The 18,171-nt window shown below is 34.8% G+C and overlaps 1 protein-coding gene across 1 annotated transcript; it reads left to right on the top strand.

Moving 5' to 3' along the window:
* The first annotated feature begins 1,125 nt into the window (after positions 1 to 1,125).
* Positions 1,126 to 15,448, top strand: LOC123540982 (uncharacterized). The gene is made up of 13 exons (XM_053527518.1): positions 1,126 to 1,436; positions 1,786 to 1,858; positions 2,270 to 2,920; positions 3,500 to 3,582; positions 5,270 to 5,366; positions 6,181 to 6,324; positions 7,495 to 7,606; positions 9,272 to 9,345; positions 9,714 to 9,796; positions 11,153 to 11,249; positions 13,334 to 13,477; positions 14,444 to 14,555; positions 15,371 to 15,448. The coding sequence occupies exons 1-13, from the start codon at positions 1,212 to 1,214 to the stop codon at positions 15,396 to 15,398; spliced, it is 1,923 nt and encodes a 640-aa protein (XP_053383493.1). The 5' UTR covers positions 1,126 to 1,211; the 3' UTR covers positions 15,399 to 15,448.
* The last annotated feature ends 2,723 nt before the right edge of the window (positions 15,449 to 18,171 follow it).

Genomic DNA, 18,171 nt, shown 5'->3' with positions numbered 1-18,171 from the left:
CATGGGCATTTGGAATTCCCGACTCGCTACATCTACCAGAACTGTGTTAGCATATCTATCTCTAAAACGCATGCTTTAGGATGTATATAATTTGTAAATGAAAAGAAAGTGTCCTAACATGCATTCTGAAGATATTTATGTAAAAAATCATTTTAGAAATAATAAGTTCCCAAACGTGGTTTATCGTAGAATAACCCGAGTTTCGAGTTCTTATGCGTAAGAATATATCACGAAGGCCGTAGGCCTGAGTGATATATTAATTCGCATAAGAACGAAAAACAAGGGTTATTTTACGTTACATCACACTTGGGAACTTGTTATTTCGATTCTAACACAACATACTAGTATCAAAAGTGTTAGAAAAATGGTAACTACTTTTTACGTCATGCTACGCACCTGGATCGGATGACGTCACTGCACGCGAGTGGTATATCGCAGAATAACCTGAGATAGATTTTGCTCTACATGTATGTAGGTTATTTGCTGGTCGTGTTAGAATAAGCAATAATTCATATGTATTAAAGAACAAACAATTTTACGCTCTAGATGTCCTATTTGTGTGTCGCAGTTGTTGTAGGAGAGTGTGTTTCACCTGCGGGGCCATTTAAAGGACCACTGTATTTAAGGACGTAGGTTTTGTTTATCATTATTTTTGACCTCATAAAATGTATGACATATGTCATGTTCCACAGTTTGAATTAATTTCGAAAGATAAGATTTAAAGTCATGTATTGCTTCTGGCCGAATTCTACTTTATAAAGTTATAAAGAATATAGCTGTTGTAACATTACAATTATTTTGTTGCAACTTTATTGTAATGTCAGGTTCATATTCTTTCATTCGTTGCTGAATAAGGTAGCTGCTAATTAGATTTAAACCTGTTGGTGGCAGGTGATTCTGCCTTTGCGGCCAGTGTTCAGTCGGATCATGGTCTGCACTGTTCGGTATTCAGTCAGTAAATTTTCAGTGAACATCCCTTTAAATAATAAATGGTACTGCCCAAACAGAATGATAGACCAGTCCATTTTAGAAATTTAGCAGGGTAAAGATCAAAATATCCAATCTTCACGACCGAGATTTCAATTTCCGTGTCCTTCTTTAGCCTGGCCATGACCAAGTTAAACGATAAGAACTTGTAAAGTGGAACAAAGCAAATAAGATTATATTATGTTCAAATATGTTTTGATCTGTTTTATTGAAGAACAAACACAATGTTTGGTATTGTGATATATGCAATCGTTTCATGCATCTTTCAAGCTGCCTTTGTACACGCGGATTATGAGTGCTTATGCAACTACAACGTAGAAATTCCCGTATTTTCAAAGGCTAGCTCTGCTGGTCAAGTGATAGGATATTTGTACGAATTTGACTGCAAAGCAATTTACGCGAAAAGCGCTAAAGACTCAAAGTTTCAACCAGTACAGTTTGAAAACCAGGTAGGTTAAATACAGACATAATTATTTATCAGTACTATTTGTCGGCCCTGAAATACAGAAGCAAAAACTGATTCTGTTAATATTTCAATAAGATCGAAGTTTAATAATATCTTGAAACAAACGAAAACTGGAAAACGACATTGTCTTTGATGCAACAGTATTCTTACAGTAAGTTTATAAAAATCTATACATTGAGCCAGAATAGCAAGCTACGCCGTATTTGACTTGTGGCGGTATAATGTCATCGGTTTTATTATTATATTAACCGAATAAATCAAAGCAAATGCGTTCTAGTTTTTGTGGTTATAAATGCAACGCTATATTGAAATAGAATAAATATTATCATTAGGTTGGGTACATTGAAAATGGGAATGGTCTTCAAGTTCAAGCTTGCCAGGGCAATGTTCCAACTGATGACCTAGGTAAGTAGAAGAAGGAAGAAGAATAGTACAATGAAATAAGATGGTCTAGTTTAGTTACAGTAATAAAAGTCTACCTGTGTGCTTTGGACCCGAATGGTACGGCATACTTATGCTCATAAATAATCATAAATTAACTGCATTGTTTTGGAAGACCAAAATGTGTGTACAAAATTCATAGTAATAACACTTATCTGTGTTTTTGGATAAAAGAAAGATAACACCCCTATAATGAAATTAATTTCCACATTCTTTTTCATTTTATACCGGTACACATTCTTTGCAGTTTAAATTTTAGTATATCTGACATTATTTCAACGCAAGTAGAGTAAAAAGCTTGGCTTTATATAAAAACATACTTCTAAATATTTGGCTGAGTGAAAAAAAATAAAGTATTATGTATTATTTTACAAGTGAAAACTACAACAGTCTCTGTAGAGTCAACAACATCAACAACCACAGAAGCGACTACAAAAGCGAATCAACAAACAAATAAGACGACTCCTATGCCTATGATAACTGATAACTTAACTTCCACAGTCAAAGGCACAACAACACAAGTTCCCACCATATCTATCCAAAACACAACTGTTACAGCTTCATCCAAACCAACAGGAGCAGTGGTTATAGTTGCTAATGGAAATATTACAGTCTTAACCCACCAGTCAAGTGACAATACAACACATGATAACTCCACCGCACACTCGACATTTTCTTCAAATGTTACTAGTACATCAACAACTATATTCTCTACAATACCTGTTTCATCTACATCAAATATACCTATTACAACGTCTCAAGCAGCACGTACGTCTTCTACAACCATTCCGAAGCAGCCATTCATGGCAAATTCTACAAGTACTCCGATTTCCACAGCAAGTACTACTACAACTCCCCTGCCTTCTACTACACGTGTTACTACGCTGACACCTACAACGCCTACAACTACGTTTACAACAACAATGCCTACAACAACAACAACAACAACAACGCCTACAACAACAACGCCTACAACAACTTTTACCACAACAACAAAAAGGGTGACGACAACAGCGCCGAAGCCATGTTTGTATTTCTACAAAATATTACCTAAGTGTGCGAAATTAGTATTCTTAACGACATTAAAATGAAGTTTAGAGTTTATAATGTTGTTTCAAGCTTATTATTGTCATTCTCGGTCACATTTCAGTAAATCAATACGTGCTTGATTTTCTTATCAGTATTCAAAAATAACACTGTCAGGATTTACAGCAATGTTCTGTTATGGTTGGAGAATGACGAAATGCCATACGAGAATACGTAATCGTACGGAAATTTTGTCGATTGTTATTACGAGCCCGCCACCTTAATATATTGTAGAAGGAAAATGAAAATAAAAATCTGCGTTTTGATGACGTTAAGTATATGTCAAATGAATATGATAGTTGTATAATTTCCCATTTATTTAACAAATATTAAGTATCAAAAATTAAAAGTATATTTTGCTGTGAAATTATGTAGGTTATTAGCTGCTCGTATAAGAATATAGAATGAAAGTCAGTAGCATTGAAGTGTGTGTTTTTGTTGTATATTTTAATGAATTTAAAACAAAACACTTATATTTATACAAGATGTTTACCTATGAATACATCTCGTTAAATATAGCCTGTCCAAATGGTTGGATTATGTACCAGACATCATGTTACCTGTTACATACAAACAACAGAGTACACTGGGTAGACGCGAATGTAAGTCTGCTTTTTTTATACAGTTATTCTACATTTAACACATGAGCCGCGTCATGAGAAAACCAACATAGTGCGTCTGCGACTAGCATGGATCCAGACCAGCCTGCACATCCGCAAAGTCTGGTCTGGATCCATGGTGTCCGCTTTAAAAGCATACTAGCATTGCAGTAAGAGAAACCGTTAGCGATGCGGATGCGCAGGTTGGTCTGGATCCATGCTGGTCGCAAATGCACTATGATGGTTTTTCTCATGGTGCGGTTCATATAGATTCACACGTTTGATGATTATCTAACGACAGGCAGTTTTATGCTGCATTTTGAGCACAGTGTATATGCAAGTGTTGCCAGCGACTTGCGATGGTCTAGTTATATTCCAAAAAGAGGGCACAGAATGAATTTTGAGTGTAAGTTGTTTGATGCTCGTTTAGAGCTAGGCTGTCTAAACAGAAGAGCATTAACCGCAGATCTTACTTTTTCAAAGTTTGACCAAAAAGTTCATTCTTTCTGCATACTTCACTAAAATATTTGATCTTTGAATGTTTACTTCAATGGAGAAAATCCTCTTCAAATATACAGCTAAAACTCCATATCCCTAACTCGCTTATCACAAAATTAAGGCTATCTCGAAGACACTTTGAAGTCCCGAAAACACGTACACAAAATGTAACTTTAAAACAGAGAAAAGTGGAAACTTCACAGGTCGCTCAACACGACAAAAATGAAAATGTTGCAGGCTCGGTTTGATTGAGCCTGTTCATGGACGGTAGTGGAAATGCATGCTACCGTCCGCGCCCTCTAGCCCCGGGTTGAGCAGAACTCAACATTTACACATGCTAAAAGTACAAAAAGCAATTCAGAGACATCCGCAGATGTATTCAAACGGCGGTGAACATGGAACATTCAATGATACACGTGTTGAGGCGTGTAATTCCATGAAGAGCGGCGTTTGGTCCCAAGATAAAGTAAAGGGTTTGCCCCAAACGAGAAAACAATGGGCAGAATTTCGGTCATCTCGAAGTAAAACGCTTGATCCCTTAGAATTCGAGATACCAAGTACCAAATGAGCCGCGCCATGAGAAAACCAACATTGTGAGTTTGCGACCAGCATGGATCCAGACCAGCCTGTGCATCCGCGCAGTCTGGTCAGGATCCATGCTGTTCGCTAACAGGTTCTCTAATTGCAATAGGCTTTGAAAGCGAACAACATGGATCCTGACCAGACTGCGCGGATGCGCAGGCTGGTCTGGATCCATGCCGGTCGCAAAGCCACTATGTTGGTTTTATCATGGCGCGGCTCATTAATGTTTGTTATGTACTTAGAGCTGCGTTCAAAATTAAATGTCATGCATTCACAGCTGCTTGTAAAGCAATCCAGTTTTAGTTGTAGAATACATCTATCCTGGGTGTTTTTTTCTTACCTATACATGTATATGTATTAAGTGTGTACATTTAACCCTAATGCAAAATAATGTAACAGTTATAAACATGCAATTAAATTTATGTTAACATAAACTTTGTCTTGAACTTATTTGTATTTTCAGATATGCAATATTTGGTCTAGTACACATTTTAATATACACTTTCAAGTATTTTGAACTTTAAAATATATGATGTTTGATTATCTTACGTTTATCAATATGATGTAGTTTTTGTATGTGCCCATAAAATTATACACTGAATATTTTCAGAGGGATTGTGTAAGCAAGTCATCACATCTAGCAATAATTGAAACAGCAGATGAATTCAATTTCCTAAGAGAGCAACTGACCCATCACATTAACATTCGTATGTTATTATAAAATCAATACATTGTACTAGTTTCTTTATGTAAGCAATGGCATTTCAAATTTTCATCTCCATTTTTAAAATCACATGTTTTCCACAACATTTTAATCGTATTATTTGCTGCATTCTAATTGCACTGTTTTTAATGTAAGTACTTCACTATAATTTGCTCGTCATGTGAAGATATTATCAAACCCCCGACGCTTCTAATGATACAGATGCCCGTTTGGCAATGCAATAATGCAAAATGCAAATGCCCGTTTGGCAATGCAATAATGCAAAATGCAAAAAGCGCATATTTTAACCTGATAAAAATTCGCAAATTTTCATTTTTTTCCTAATGTAACTTGCTTTCAATTTTCTTCTTGTGAAAATTTCAACATATTTAATATCATTTCCTACTACAATATAACTAGTAGCTTTATGTATGTATTCCTTGAAAAAAAAACGTCATTTAAATTCGTTGTAGTAGGTGATCTCTATCAATTGAGATACGTTTTCTTGTTTAGAAACGTACGACTAAGTATACATGCGCGTAAAATGCAAATGCATTTTGGACTTTTTAGATATGATCATTACAACTCGTTTGACCTTTCCAGACAATATTTATTTCAATTTTCTCTTACATTTGCTTTAATATCATGTGTAGTCTTAAAACAGTATACATGAAAATGTATAATGGTGTTTTATATATGAAAGTAAGAACCGGTTGCTGTGTAAGCTTTTGCAAAGGCGAAATAAAAATTATTTTAACCGGCACGCAGATCCTCCTTCTCATATAATCTAACATAAATTTGATTAAAATTCTGAATAGACAATGGCGATGACTCTGAAACATCTGCGTGGGTAGCAGGAAGGGATGACAGAAATGAAGGTCATTGGGAATGGTACGATGGTTTTACGAACACATACAAACCGTTTACATACACACACTGGGGACATGATGAACCTGATGCAGGTTAAATAGACTCACTACAGACATTTTTATTTATATTGCATTTATATTAAACTTTGTTTATGTGAAAATAGTTTAGAACTCTATCTTTAAAAAACACTTAATTGCATTGTCAAGATTTCAAAGTTACAAATAGAAATTGATGTGGACATTTATAGCACATGTTTGGCGCAGACTGTAATGGCCGTTTTGAAGATGCGACACTGTAGCTATATATATATAACAATGACTTCAAACTTTTCAAGTAGTTGCAAACGATGTGCTTATGGTTTATCTGTCATTATAGGCCAAGACATGGCCAGTTTTAGATTGTTTATATTATAACTTATTTAGAACTGCATTTTTAGGATATACGTAAATTAAAAACACTAAAAAAAGAAGTGTATTTACATGAAATTTAACTAGTTGACTTTTTCTTTGTGAATAGGAGCATATCAAAAGAAAAGAACACGTTTCGAGGTTGGTTCATAGCTACACACTGCAATTCCCTTGCGATCACGTATTTTACGTTTGCTGTTTGGACATTGTTTAGCCATATCAGCAGAATATCCGAAATCACATACAAAATAAACGTAACCGAACGTCATTTTGAGTGCAATATCTTAAGGACATTTAACAGGAAATTGCATATACATGTACATGTATGATAACAAGTGTTGTGGAAAAAATATTTCTTTGAGTTGTCCTACACAATACGTGTATTCCTTAACCTCGCGATTGACTCACATTGAGACAAACTCACAGCAGCGGTTATCTCCCCTAGCGCCCCAATAACTTTACTGTAAGGTGAGATCACTGCATAGGTAACTGACCCTGTTAGTGAAGAGTAACAATCGTTACATTTTGTCACAAAAGTTACAGAGTGTAAAAGAGTTTCTGAGATTATGGATGAATGATGCTCTAAGCAAAATACAGAAGTAAGTTAACCTTTACCCTGCTACATTTCTGGACTGGTCTTTCATTCGATTTGGGCGTACCATCTGTTATTTGAAAGAGTGTTACATGAAAATTTACTGACTGAATAGCGAAGAGTGCAGACCATGATGATACTGAAAAGACGTGCAAGCTGACCATGGTCTGCACTGGCCGCAAAGCCAGAATCACATGCCACCAGCAGTGTAAAGGTTCACAAGGATTTCTAGAAGTCTGAATATTCTGTTGTTCATGTTACAGGAGAAGGCGAGCACGAGGAAGACTGTATGACGATGGTGGGAGAAAAGGGGTTCATTTGGGCAGATTACTCTTGCAACGAGAACATGTATTACGTTTGTGAGCAGTCGGCTTTGTACGTTGATTTTTGTCTTAATTACTGATTGATTACACCTTGTCCGTAACAATTTGTTTCATTGATTTAAGAAAATGCAAGTAGAAACATGTATAAAGATATCGAAACAATACAATGAGGATATACGGTTATACGTTTCCGGGCTATTTTTCAGGACGGCGTAGCAAAATATTCTAGGTCTTCCTGACGACAACATTTTACTGTGATTAAAAGTGTTGAAATACGGGAAGTAACACCTTCCGTGGAATAACATGTAAAGAAACTTTAGTTATTTTTCGCTTCTGATAACATATATAGTGTGAGAATTAAATGCAACATCATCGAGGTATATCATTTCTATGGCATGTAATGTGTCGCATTATTATATCTTCTATAATTATTGTGTATCTTTACAATAAGTATTTAAGACATTGAATAAATATATAAAGATAGACAATAATTATAGAAGATATAATATTGCAACACATTAAATGCCTTACATTTCAGTTGTAAATTTAATGTGAGTGGATTGTAACAAAACTTTCTTAGTTGGTATTAAAGCAACATTTCCATGCAATAGTTATTATTTTCATTTCCAAAATTGCAGTGTTAAAACACATTTTAAATCGAAATTTGAATTCAATTTAAATTTAAATTGAAATTGTTAAAGACATTTTCAGGTAGTTTGGCACGTTATGATCTATCTTGATTTTACAATGTAGAATTTAATTAAACTTTGATTTTTCAACCCCTTGGTTTATGGTAAATAAAAAAGATAGGTTCGTTTGCTTATTTTTAAGATGTTTGGCTATTTTTAAAGAGAACCTCCTATTTCAAGCTAATTTTAAGACATTATTTTGAATTACTTGAAGTGTCAGATGTTTTGATATCATAATTTAACTTACTGAAAGATAGAAACAGTGCCATTTTAATAAATTTACCCACTGGTTGCCATTAATTCATTACCTAATTTTCGTTTCCGTACGCCGAATCCATGCATTATTCTACCTTTTTCGGATAAATGACGTAACACCATGTCTTTCGGTTTATCAAATGTGCAGAGCTATCTTATAGACTCACACAATCCACCACCCCAATGATCTTTAAATGATGAAAATTATTATTATCAGAAACGAAAACAAAAAACGAAAACTATTTTAGCCACAGTACATGGTATTCGAGTAACTGGTATTCAAGTAACTGCACTGTCAGATGTCATTATGTTACATTACTAAACTACCCGTTTATTATAAGTACATATATAGCGAATTACTTATCATCTGAAAATGTGATCTATATCTGAATTTGCTTTAAAACCAATATTTTTGTTGCTCTAAAATAGTTAGCATTTGTTACAATGATGATTTTTGGTCATCACTAGAGAAGAGCAATTTAATCTCAGTGTTGGCGAATCGTGAACAAATTGATCGAGACGTAATCGTGCTTTTTCTTGTAGGACGTGTTATGATGTTATTTTACCGTTGACAATATCTGACATTCATTGACCCTAAATAAACTTTCGAAATTCAAAGCAATGCAAGACTTAATTATTTCATGCCAATACTTCAAAATTATGTCAATTTGATATAATCATTCATTTTGGCCTCATTGTATTCTAAGATTCCAATGCTTTTGAAAATGTTATTAAATGCTTAACAAATAATAAACTGCTGGATATTTTTTCAGACCGCACATGAATGTACAAACACAGAGCCCGCAAAAGCAAACACAGAGCCCGCAAAAGCAAACGAGTGCAGCAAGTAAGATTTTGATCAAGCAACAGACAACATATTTATCGGGGTTCTGTCAAGTTTGCTTCGTCATTAGACTGTTTCGTAAATAACTGATATTTTTAACCCAAATGTACTTTGAATCGGTTCTTGAGCTTTGTCACTGGTCTCCAAAGCATAAAAATCTAAAAATTGATTTTAATATTTACGGGTTTTTTTTTTTTTCAATTAATGAGGATTTGAAATGTGTTTGTAATAAAATGAAACTACATGCTAAAGAAAAGTGTTATTTTAAAAAACACTTTTGTTGTTTTATTTTGTATTACTCTATAACAATCAAATGAACAGTTTTACATTTGCATGATATTAACACATGAACTTGTATATGTTACATATAGCCTGCCCATCTGGTTGGACAATGCACATGGGGTCATGTTACATGTTTCATACAAACAGTCGAAGACACTGGGGCGACGCAAATGTAAGTATTATTCTATATTATTAGGTTATTTAACATTGCTCTGTACAATACGGAGATACATTTGGACGAGGGACCGATATGGTTTTCTCAGCTGAGTACTCGTCCAAATATATCTCCCTATTGTACAGAACAATGTTAAATAATTTATATCTATTTCATTTTAGTTTAAATCAAAAATAAATCACTAAATAGTGTGTCTGCCTTCCTGATTTCTCAACGCATGATCAAACTTTGTGCACAGAGAGCCTACTTCAACAGATTTACATTTGGAACATTTGCACGCGTTTTGGGCTTTATTGTATGTTTAACAAGTCAAATACAGAAAAAATAAAGTTTTTTTTGTACGCCCGTGACAAAAGCGGCTCGTCCGATATGGTTTTCTCAGCTGGGTACTCGTCGAAATATATCTTCGTGTTGTACAGAAAAATGTTAAATCAACTAACAATATTCACAAGAAAATGACAATACCGAGGCGATGTATTTGATAGCTTGAAAATAAGCGATAGGGGCTGGTTAATAAAAGGTTAATCACTTTTCAATTACGCTAAAAGAAAAGAACATTTAAACAATGAAACAGACACTTAATAAAATCAGAAAAACAAATAAATACGTATATTTATTACTTATTCGATAAAAATTCTAATGTCCCTCAATATTTTGGAAATATATATTTCATAGTCCATGCTTGTATATATATGAAAAATCGTTCATGGATAGACTTATATCTTGATAATAACTTTGAAAAACTTTAACTGAATCGAATACTTTTGCCTTTCTTTACTGTAGGACGTCTAATTTAGAATTCAAAAAAAAAAATCCAAAATTATTACGGAAATTGATCATTGCATATTCAGATATCAAGCAAATTTTAATTCCTATTTAAAATTCGACAAAGACAAAAGAAAAGAGCAATTTTGGTCTTTTCATTAATTAAAATGACTTTTGTAACGATACCCTCTTAAGCAATTTCTTGGCAAAGGGTAATTAATTTTGTGACATAACAATTATATAGATTAACTGATTTGATGCCGTTTCTCGAATTTATTGAAATTTTAACGTATTATTATTAATAATGTTGATATTTTTTCTGAACTTGCAAGAAGTTTCAAAAACGTTAATACGAACACTTAGCGCGGATAGGGGGCGTTAGCAGTTTTGCTACGTACATGTATGTAGCGATTGATGTTTCATTACTTGACAGTTCATGCAAATTTTGTTTGTTTGTTGTTGTTATTGTTGTTGTTTTGGGTGGGGGTGGGGGTGGGTGATGTTAACGCTGTTTTTCAACAATATTTCAGTTGCAAATTTTGATGTCTGTTTTGTAGGTTGTTGTAATTATGTTACGAATATTTTCAGAATGACTGTGTAAGCCGAACATCGCATCTAGCCATTATTGAAACGGCGGACGAATTCAACTTCCTTCAGCAGCAACTCGAAAAGAGAATAGACACTCGTACGTATCTTGTAAACTCACTCCATGGCAATGAAAATTGACTTGAAAAAAATAAATATAGTCTCTGTTTCTAGCACTATTCTTATATTTAAAAAAAACTATTCCGTGAATAATTTTGAGGAATACATTGTAAAGAAACATTTCTGTTAAGTTTCAGTATTGTTAACAAAAAAAAACTTTCTTTAATGTTAAATAACATTTTGTTAGGTGCTAAAAATTGTCTTAAAAAAAGAAATTAAAACTGAAACTGACTGAAATAGAATCTATGCTGCATTTGAAGCATTTAAATTAAGTACTTGATAAACAGTATGCAGAGTTACTTTCAATAATCCTTGTAAATCAAATGTGTTTAATGTTTTTCAATTACCTGCAGTCATTAAAGATATTAGATATTTTGTGTGTGTAAAGAAAATGTTTATTAATATCTGTTTGGAGTATAAATATATGTGTGTGTGTGTACATGTTATGAAATAAAATCTATAGAATAGGACAGGAAAAAAACACATATTTGTTCTAAAACATTCAGGATCATAATACCAACTCTCGAAACATTAAGAAACATTTATAACTTTGTTTCGGATCTTACAAAATATAGCCACAGTTTACGTAAACACTATGGATTTGCTGCGTATGTACGGTAGTATGTTTAGGACATTATTTTAAGTTTGAATTATCTCGTGCGCACTACATCTTATGTCGAGCGCACGACATCTTATCTTGAGCGATCATCATCTTCTCTCGTGGGCACAACATCTTATCTCGAGCGATCGACATCTTTTCTTGAGCGATCAACATCTTATCTCGTGCGCACGACATCTTCTCGCGAGCGATTAACATCTTATCTCGTATACATGACAATCAACATTTTATCTCGTGCGCACGCCATCTTATCTCGAGCGATCAACATCTTATCTCGAGTGCACGACATGTTAACAATATATATTATGGTCCTTTGTGTGAATTCAGATCAGTCTTTGCTTTTGTTTCGATTATACTTATAACTGTTTCACGTGTTTGCAGGTTTATTATTTAAATAGGCAAACTGGTAATAGGGAGCAAAAATTCAGTGATGACGCAAAGATATAAATTTAAGTCGTTGAAAATAAAAGATTTAGTATGTGGGCTTCTCCCGTATACTAAACAATTCCTTGTTTTCCTGTAATTCATGCATGTAATATTACAATTTTTCTGCGCGAATTTATCAGTCGAACTACGATTTGTTCCTATTCAAAGATGCGGAAAGCATCATTGATTATGTTTATTTAATTTTAAAGATTCGATGACCAATGTGTACATGTACTTGTGGGAAGTTTAAATAAAGTCGGAATAAGCGGGACCGTAATTATAGTTGATCGCTCGAGATAGAATGTCCTGTGTACGAGATAAGATGTTGATCGTTCGAGGTAAGATGTCGTGTGCACGAGATTAGATGTTGATAGAAGATCATGATAAGATGTCGTGCGCACGAGATAAGATGTTGAGCGCAAGAGATATGATGTCGATTGCTCGAGATAAGATGGCTTGCGCACGAGACAATTATTGTTTAAAAAAACGATAATTGCATATCCTAAACATACCATCGTACTTTTGAACTGATGCAGTAGACTCGAGCAGGGATTACAAATAAGAAAACTATAGATGCCCTCATTCAAGAAATATGAAAAAATATAACTAAGATTATATCTGCTCGTGAAAATAGGAAAATAGGTATGACTCAGTCTTCAGCCAAAGTAAAGTTCCATAAATGACCATATAAAAATGAATTGAGCTATATATATAATTATACAAATTATTTTTAATAGTGCAAAATACGTTTTACATGATGACGATAATTCCGATACATCAGTCTGGTCTACGATATTCACCATCAGTCCAATCTTTCGATCGCAATGAGTAGCACGATAATCATAATATTCACCATCATTCCAATACATCTGATAGCAATGAGTAATACCATAACGGTATTGGAAGATCATTCCAATGCATCTGATTGCAATGAGTATCACGGTATTCACGAAAAAATTCAAACACATCTGTTTGAGAAATATTATATTCAATACCTAATTCTCGCAATTTCGGTTCAGATGAGAACGATCATTCCGATACATCAGCCTGGGTATCAGGAAGAGATAATAACAATGAGGGTACTTGGGAATGGTATGACGGCCTGACAAACACTTACAAACCGTTTACATACACACACTGGGGACATGATGAACCTGATGCAGGTTTGGTTATTTAATAATTACAAAAATTTGATTCAGTACATTCTAAGTATACGTTACATCTTATTTAAAGATTATTTGAGCCGTGCCATGAGAAAACCAACATAGTGGGTATGCGACCAGCATGGATCCAGACCAGCCTGCGCATCCGCGCAGTCTGGTCAGGATCCATGCTGTTCGCTAACAGTTTCACCAATTCCAATAGGCTTTAAAAGCGAACAGCATGGAGCCTGACCAGACTGCGCGGATGCGCAGGCTGGTCTGGATCCATGCTGGTCGCAAACCCACTATGTTGGTTTTCCCATGGCACGGCTCATTTTCTTATTCTCCTTTGAAGTCACTGTTTTACATTTAGTAAAAGAAATACCTTATTTTGTTTTTGTTCCTGTTGGATCTAACGTCGCACCGAAACAGATCATATGGCGACATTCCAGATTTGACGGTGAAGGAAGACCCCAGGTACATTATTTGATCGCGTAAAGACACCTTGATACAACCACTGACAAGCCAGATGGATGGTTTCTTCATACGAAAAATGCAACGCACCGAGTGCGGTTCGAACGACATCGGTGAGGGGCAAGTGATTTGAAGTCAGTGGTTTTAACCCTTGGAATATTTCGAATTTTAATTTATTTACTGACTGTGAAAGTGAAATCAATAATCAAATATTCCTGTTTAAAGTATAATTTCATCGAAAAGAAACCTTTTTGATGATGCGGTGAAACCCAGATTTATAGTAAAATTCTTCTGTGAGAGAGTCATTTAGTTGGCTCACAGAATGTCAACGGTTCTACCAAGGTGCTCGTCCGTGACAAAACAATGCCCAAAATTCACATGCCTAAATGTCGTCACATAATTTACAATTGTGTCGTTGTGACGTTAACCCCAACAAAAAACTATAGTTACAAGGATTTATGTAAAGTGCAAAAATCAAAATTGAAGAAGTAACAACTGATATAAATCTTCCAGGTGATGGTGAGCATGAAGAGGACTGCATGACAATGGTCGGAAATGAAGGTTTTAAATGGGCAGACTACTCTTGCAATGAGAACATGTTTTACGTTTGTGAAAAATCGGCTTTGTACGTTTGCTTTGACAATTCTGGTTGTTGCTTTTAATTCAAAATATTGTTCAAAAATATCTAATATTTATAAAAGGAGCTTGACAGAATAATTGATTTAACATACTTAAACTTTAAGATCTGCTGTAAAGATAACCACAAAAAAGACTTATTGTACATGAATATGGTGTCTGACTTACCTCATTATTAAATTCTATCTTGGTACATTTTCATTTTGTAAAATAGACAAAAGTAGAAACTTCACAGGTCGCTCAACACGACAGAAACGAAAATGTTGCAGGCTCGGTTTGATTGAGCCTGTTCATGGACGGTAGTGGAAATGCATGCTATCGTCCACGCCCGCTAGCCCCGGGTTGAACAGAACTCAACATTTACACATGCTGAAAATACAAAAAGCAATTTAGAGACATCCGCAGATGTATTCAAACGGCGATGAATATGGAACCTTCAATGATACACGTGCTGAGGCGTATAATTCCATGAAGAGCGGCATACAACTAGAGTCATACAGGTTTACAGGTTAATGCAGAGAAGGATTATTACTTTTGTCATTGATTGATCCTTTTACCTCGGCCACATATACGGCGCCGGTAGCTACGTCTAGCCACGGATAGAAACGTAGTAATCCGTATCAGTCCGTACCTGAGCCGTACCTTAACGTAATATTCCGTATTAATCCGTACCTATCTGTACGGCTCAGGTACGGACCGATATGGATTACTAAGTTTCTATCCGTAGCTGGACTTAGCTATCCGCGCCGTATGTGTGACTGGTGTAGTACTATGTCTAAATTACTGTCTCGTTTTATATTTCAGCACGTTTGCCGCTCCTTTAGTAGGATAACTTGAATGTCAACACTCAAATAATGAACATAAATAAAGACACAAAACTTACTGTGTTTTAATTCTTTTTTCTCGGAAATAGTCTTTTGTTTACCCCTCAGATAGTATTTTGTATGCAGATGGTAGTGCTATTGATCATACCCCGTAGCTCCAGAGAGATATACACTTTATTACACGGATTACACTTTATCCTTTTTCATTTAGTCTCTCTATACCTGCTATGTGTACTAGAATTAAATGAAAGAGTGATAATTTTAATTATTTATAAGTAGTATAAATTTTACAAAGTGGATGGTGGGATACCTTTTACTTTTATTTGTTTTGGGTTTAACGCCATTTTCAACAGTATTTCAGTATTGTAACGGCGGGCATTTAACTTAACCAGTGTTCCTGGATTCTGTACAAGTACAAATCTGTTCTCCGCAAGTAACTGGCAACTTCCCCACATGAATTTTCAGGGGTGGATGACGAATGATTTCGGACATAATCTTACGTAATCAATATATTAATATAAATGAATTTCTTCGGCAGTTTAAAAGGATTTTTTTATAGATTACGTATTAATCTGCTAATTTTTACTATCGTAACTCCGATTTCCTACACGATATAACTGTTATTCAAAACCCCACCGAAAAAGTATTCGGGAGGATATTTTATACAATCTTTTCGGATCATGGCACCTTTCTACTATTATAATAACATTATAATACAGTTTATCGAAAGATGTTATTACCCGCCTGTTTTAAGACACAGGTATGTTAGGTGTCGACACCTTATAAGCAACAAATCCAGGCAGATTACAATCATCGGTTTATTTCCATCCCTGCGCATAACTGACATACGCTCATAAGTCTGATTTGTGCTTCTATTTTTATTTGAAGTACATCAAAGGTGTTCCACCGTGTAGCTGGTACCAAGCTCTAAATGACACTTCTTACATTGAAATGTACATTTTCATTGTTGCAAGGTATCACACTTTAAGCTAATATCCTGAATGACCGTTTATAGTGAAGAATTCGACATAAGGTGTAAACACCTTTAACAATTATTAGGTCCAGAACACTCGCTTTTGTGTTGAGAACTGTACAAATATGAACGAAATATCACGTAAGGAAATAAACAACTAAAAGAGGAAGGACCCTGGGAAGAAGCTATCCGTACATATCGCAAATTCATCTTGGACCAAAAATTGCTAGCGAACATTGCCGGTCCCGAAATCGGGTCAAAGTATATTCTACGTATGGGTACATCTAATTTTTGTATAAGAAATGTCTGTTTGCAACTCGGTGTCGTTGAAAGGCGCATTTGACAAGGAATGATATGATAATTTCAATTTCTATTGTTACATATCACAAAGCCCAGCAGAGTCACGTATGCGTACATGGAAGAAAATTGACAACTGAAAGAGAGAGGACCGTCGTCCGGGGTTATTCTGTTATACCTAAAAGAAGGTACATGTCATTTAAGAACAACCTGGTGAAAACTGTAATAAGCAAAATCTGTGTCTCTAAATTCTATATATATATATGTCTGTACACGCATTATGTTTCGTGTACTGCTGTCCACCCTGTCAATGTTACATTTCAAAAGGCTTTGTTTCGTTGGTATTTGATATTTGTACCATTAACATGGCCAAATAAGAACCTTGAAAAGCAAACTAAAATGACAAGTGAAAGTGGAAGGGCAGTGACGTGAGGCTGTCACTTTACATTTTAGAGTATAAAAATACGGGGCATCGTCTCGGGTTTTCTATGTCGTGTGTATTTAATAATATCACTGATGTGTTTTTATCGCTCACCAGTTCAACGATGGCGTGTTAAGACCAGCTGTAGTAAGGAACCTTTCATTTGTACCATTACCATTCCCAGTCAGGACTGACTGTTGTGTGTGCATACAGAAATATATAATATAGATGATATAATATTTCATTGAAAAGAAAATAGATAAATGAAATGGAAAGTGCCACAAGGTGGTGTCGCTATGTTTAATCTTAAAGTTAGAAAGTGCTTGTTAATCTGGGACCATTCTGGCATTAATTTCGATACAACTTTCAGGTCCCGAAATTTGGTCAAAACCCCTATCTCTTACGTACAAATGTATATAACTATGCATAATTGAAACACCTCTTTGGCACTATGTTTAGTATATTGCTGAAATTTTATGTTTTGGAGAAATACAAAGTGTATTTATTTCCTTTGCATATGTATATATTTTTGTAAAGCGTCAACTTTATTTTACTTAAAACATGATTTGCATTTGATTATATCGCAAGTATTTTCAAATGACGATTCATGTCTAAACATATTTTTTTTAATCCAGATTAATATCCCTTTGTGTAACCGACTTTGTGGCAAATTGGGAATGATTCAAGAAAGAGTTTAATAATCCCTTATACTTTAAATCACAGCATCGTACTGTGCAAAGAACACCCTTTTGCGTAGAAACATAGGAGTATAGGTGAGAAGGGGTGTAAACATTTTGAGGAGTGACCCGGATAAGTTATAAACAGTTTGAGGAGTGACCTGGAGAAGAGGTAAACATTTTGAGACGAGACCTGGTGAAGGTATAAATAGTTTGAGGCGTGACCGAGAGAAGGTGTACATATTTTTGGCGTGATCTGGAGAAGTTTATTTATAGTAGTTATCTTATTTATCTTCAAATTCCGACGGACCCAAACACAAATCATTATCAGTGTTATATTATCTTGCAGTTATATAGCCTTTGTAACGTATGATATTATCGTATTCATATATTACAAAATGCATTGCACTACA

Source organism: Mercenaria mercenaria, chromosome 16 (assembly GCF_021730395.1).
Source record: "Mercenaria mercenaria strain notata chromosome 16, MADL_Memer_1, whole genome shotgun sequence".
NCBI classification, from domain to species: Eukaryota; Metazoa; Mollusca; class Bivalvia; order Venerida; family Veneridae; genus Mercenaria; species Mercenaria mercenaria.
Note: the sequence above shows the minus strand (reverse complement) of the source record. Positions and strands in the feature narration are given on the sequence as shown.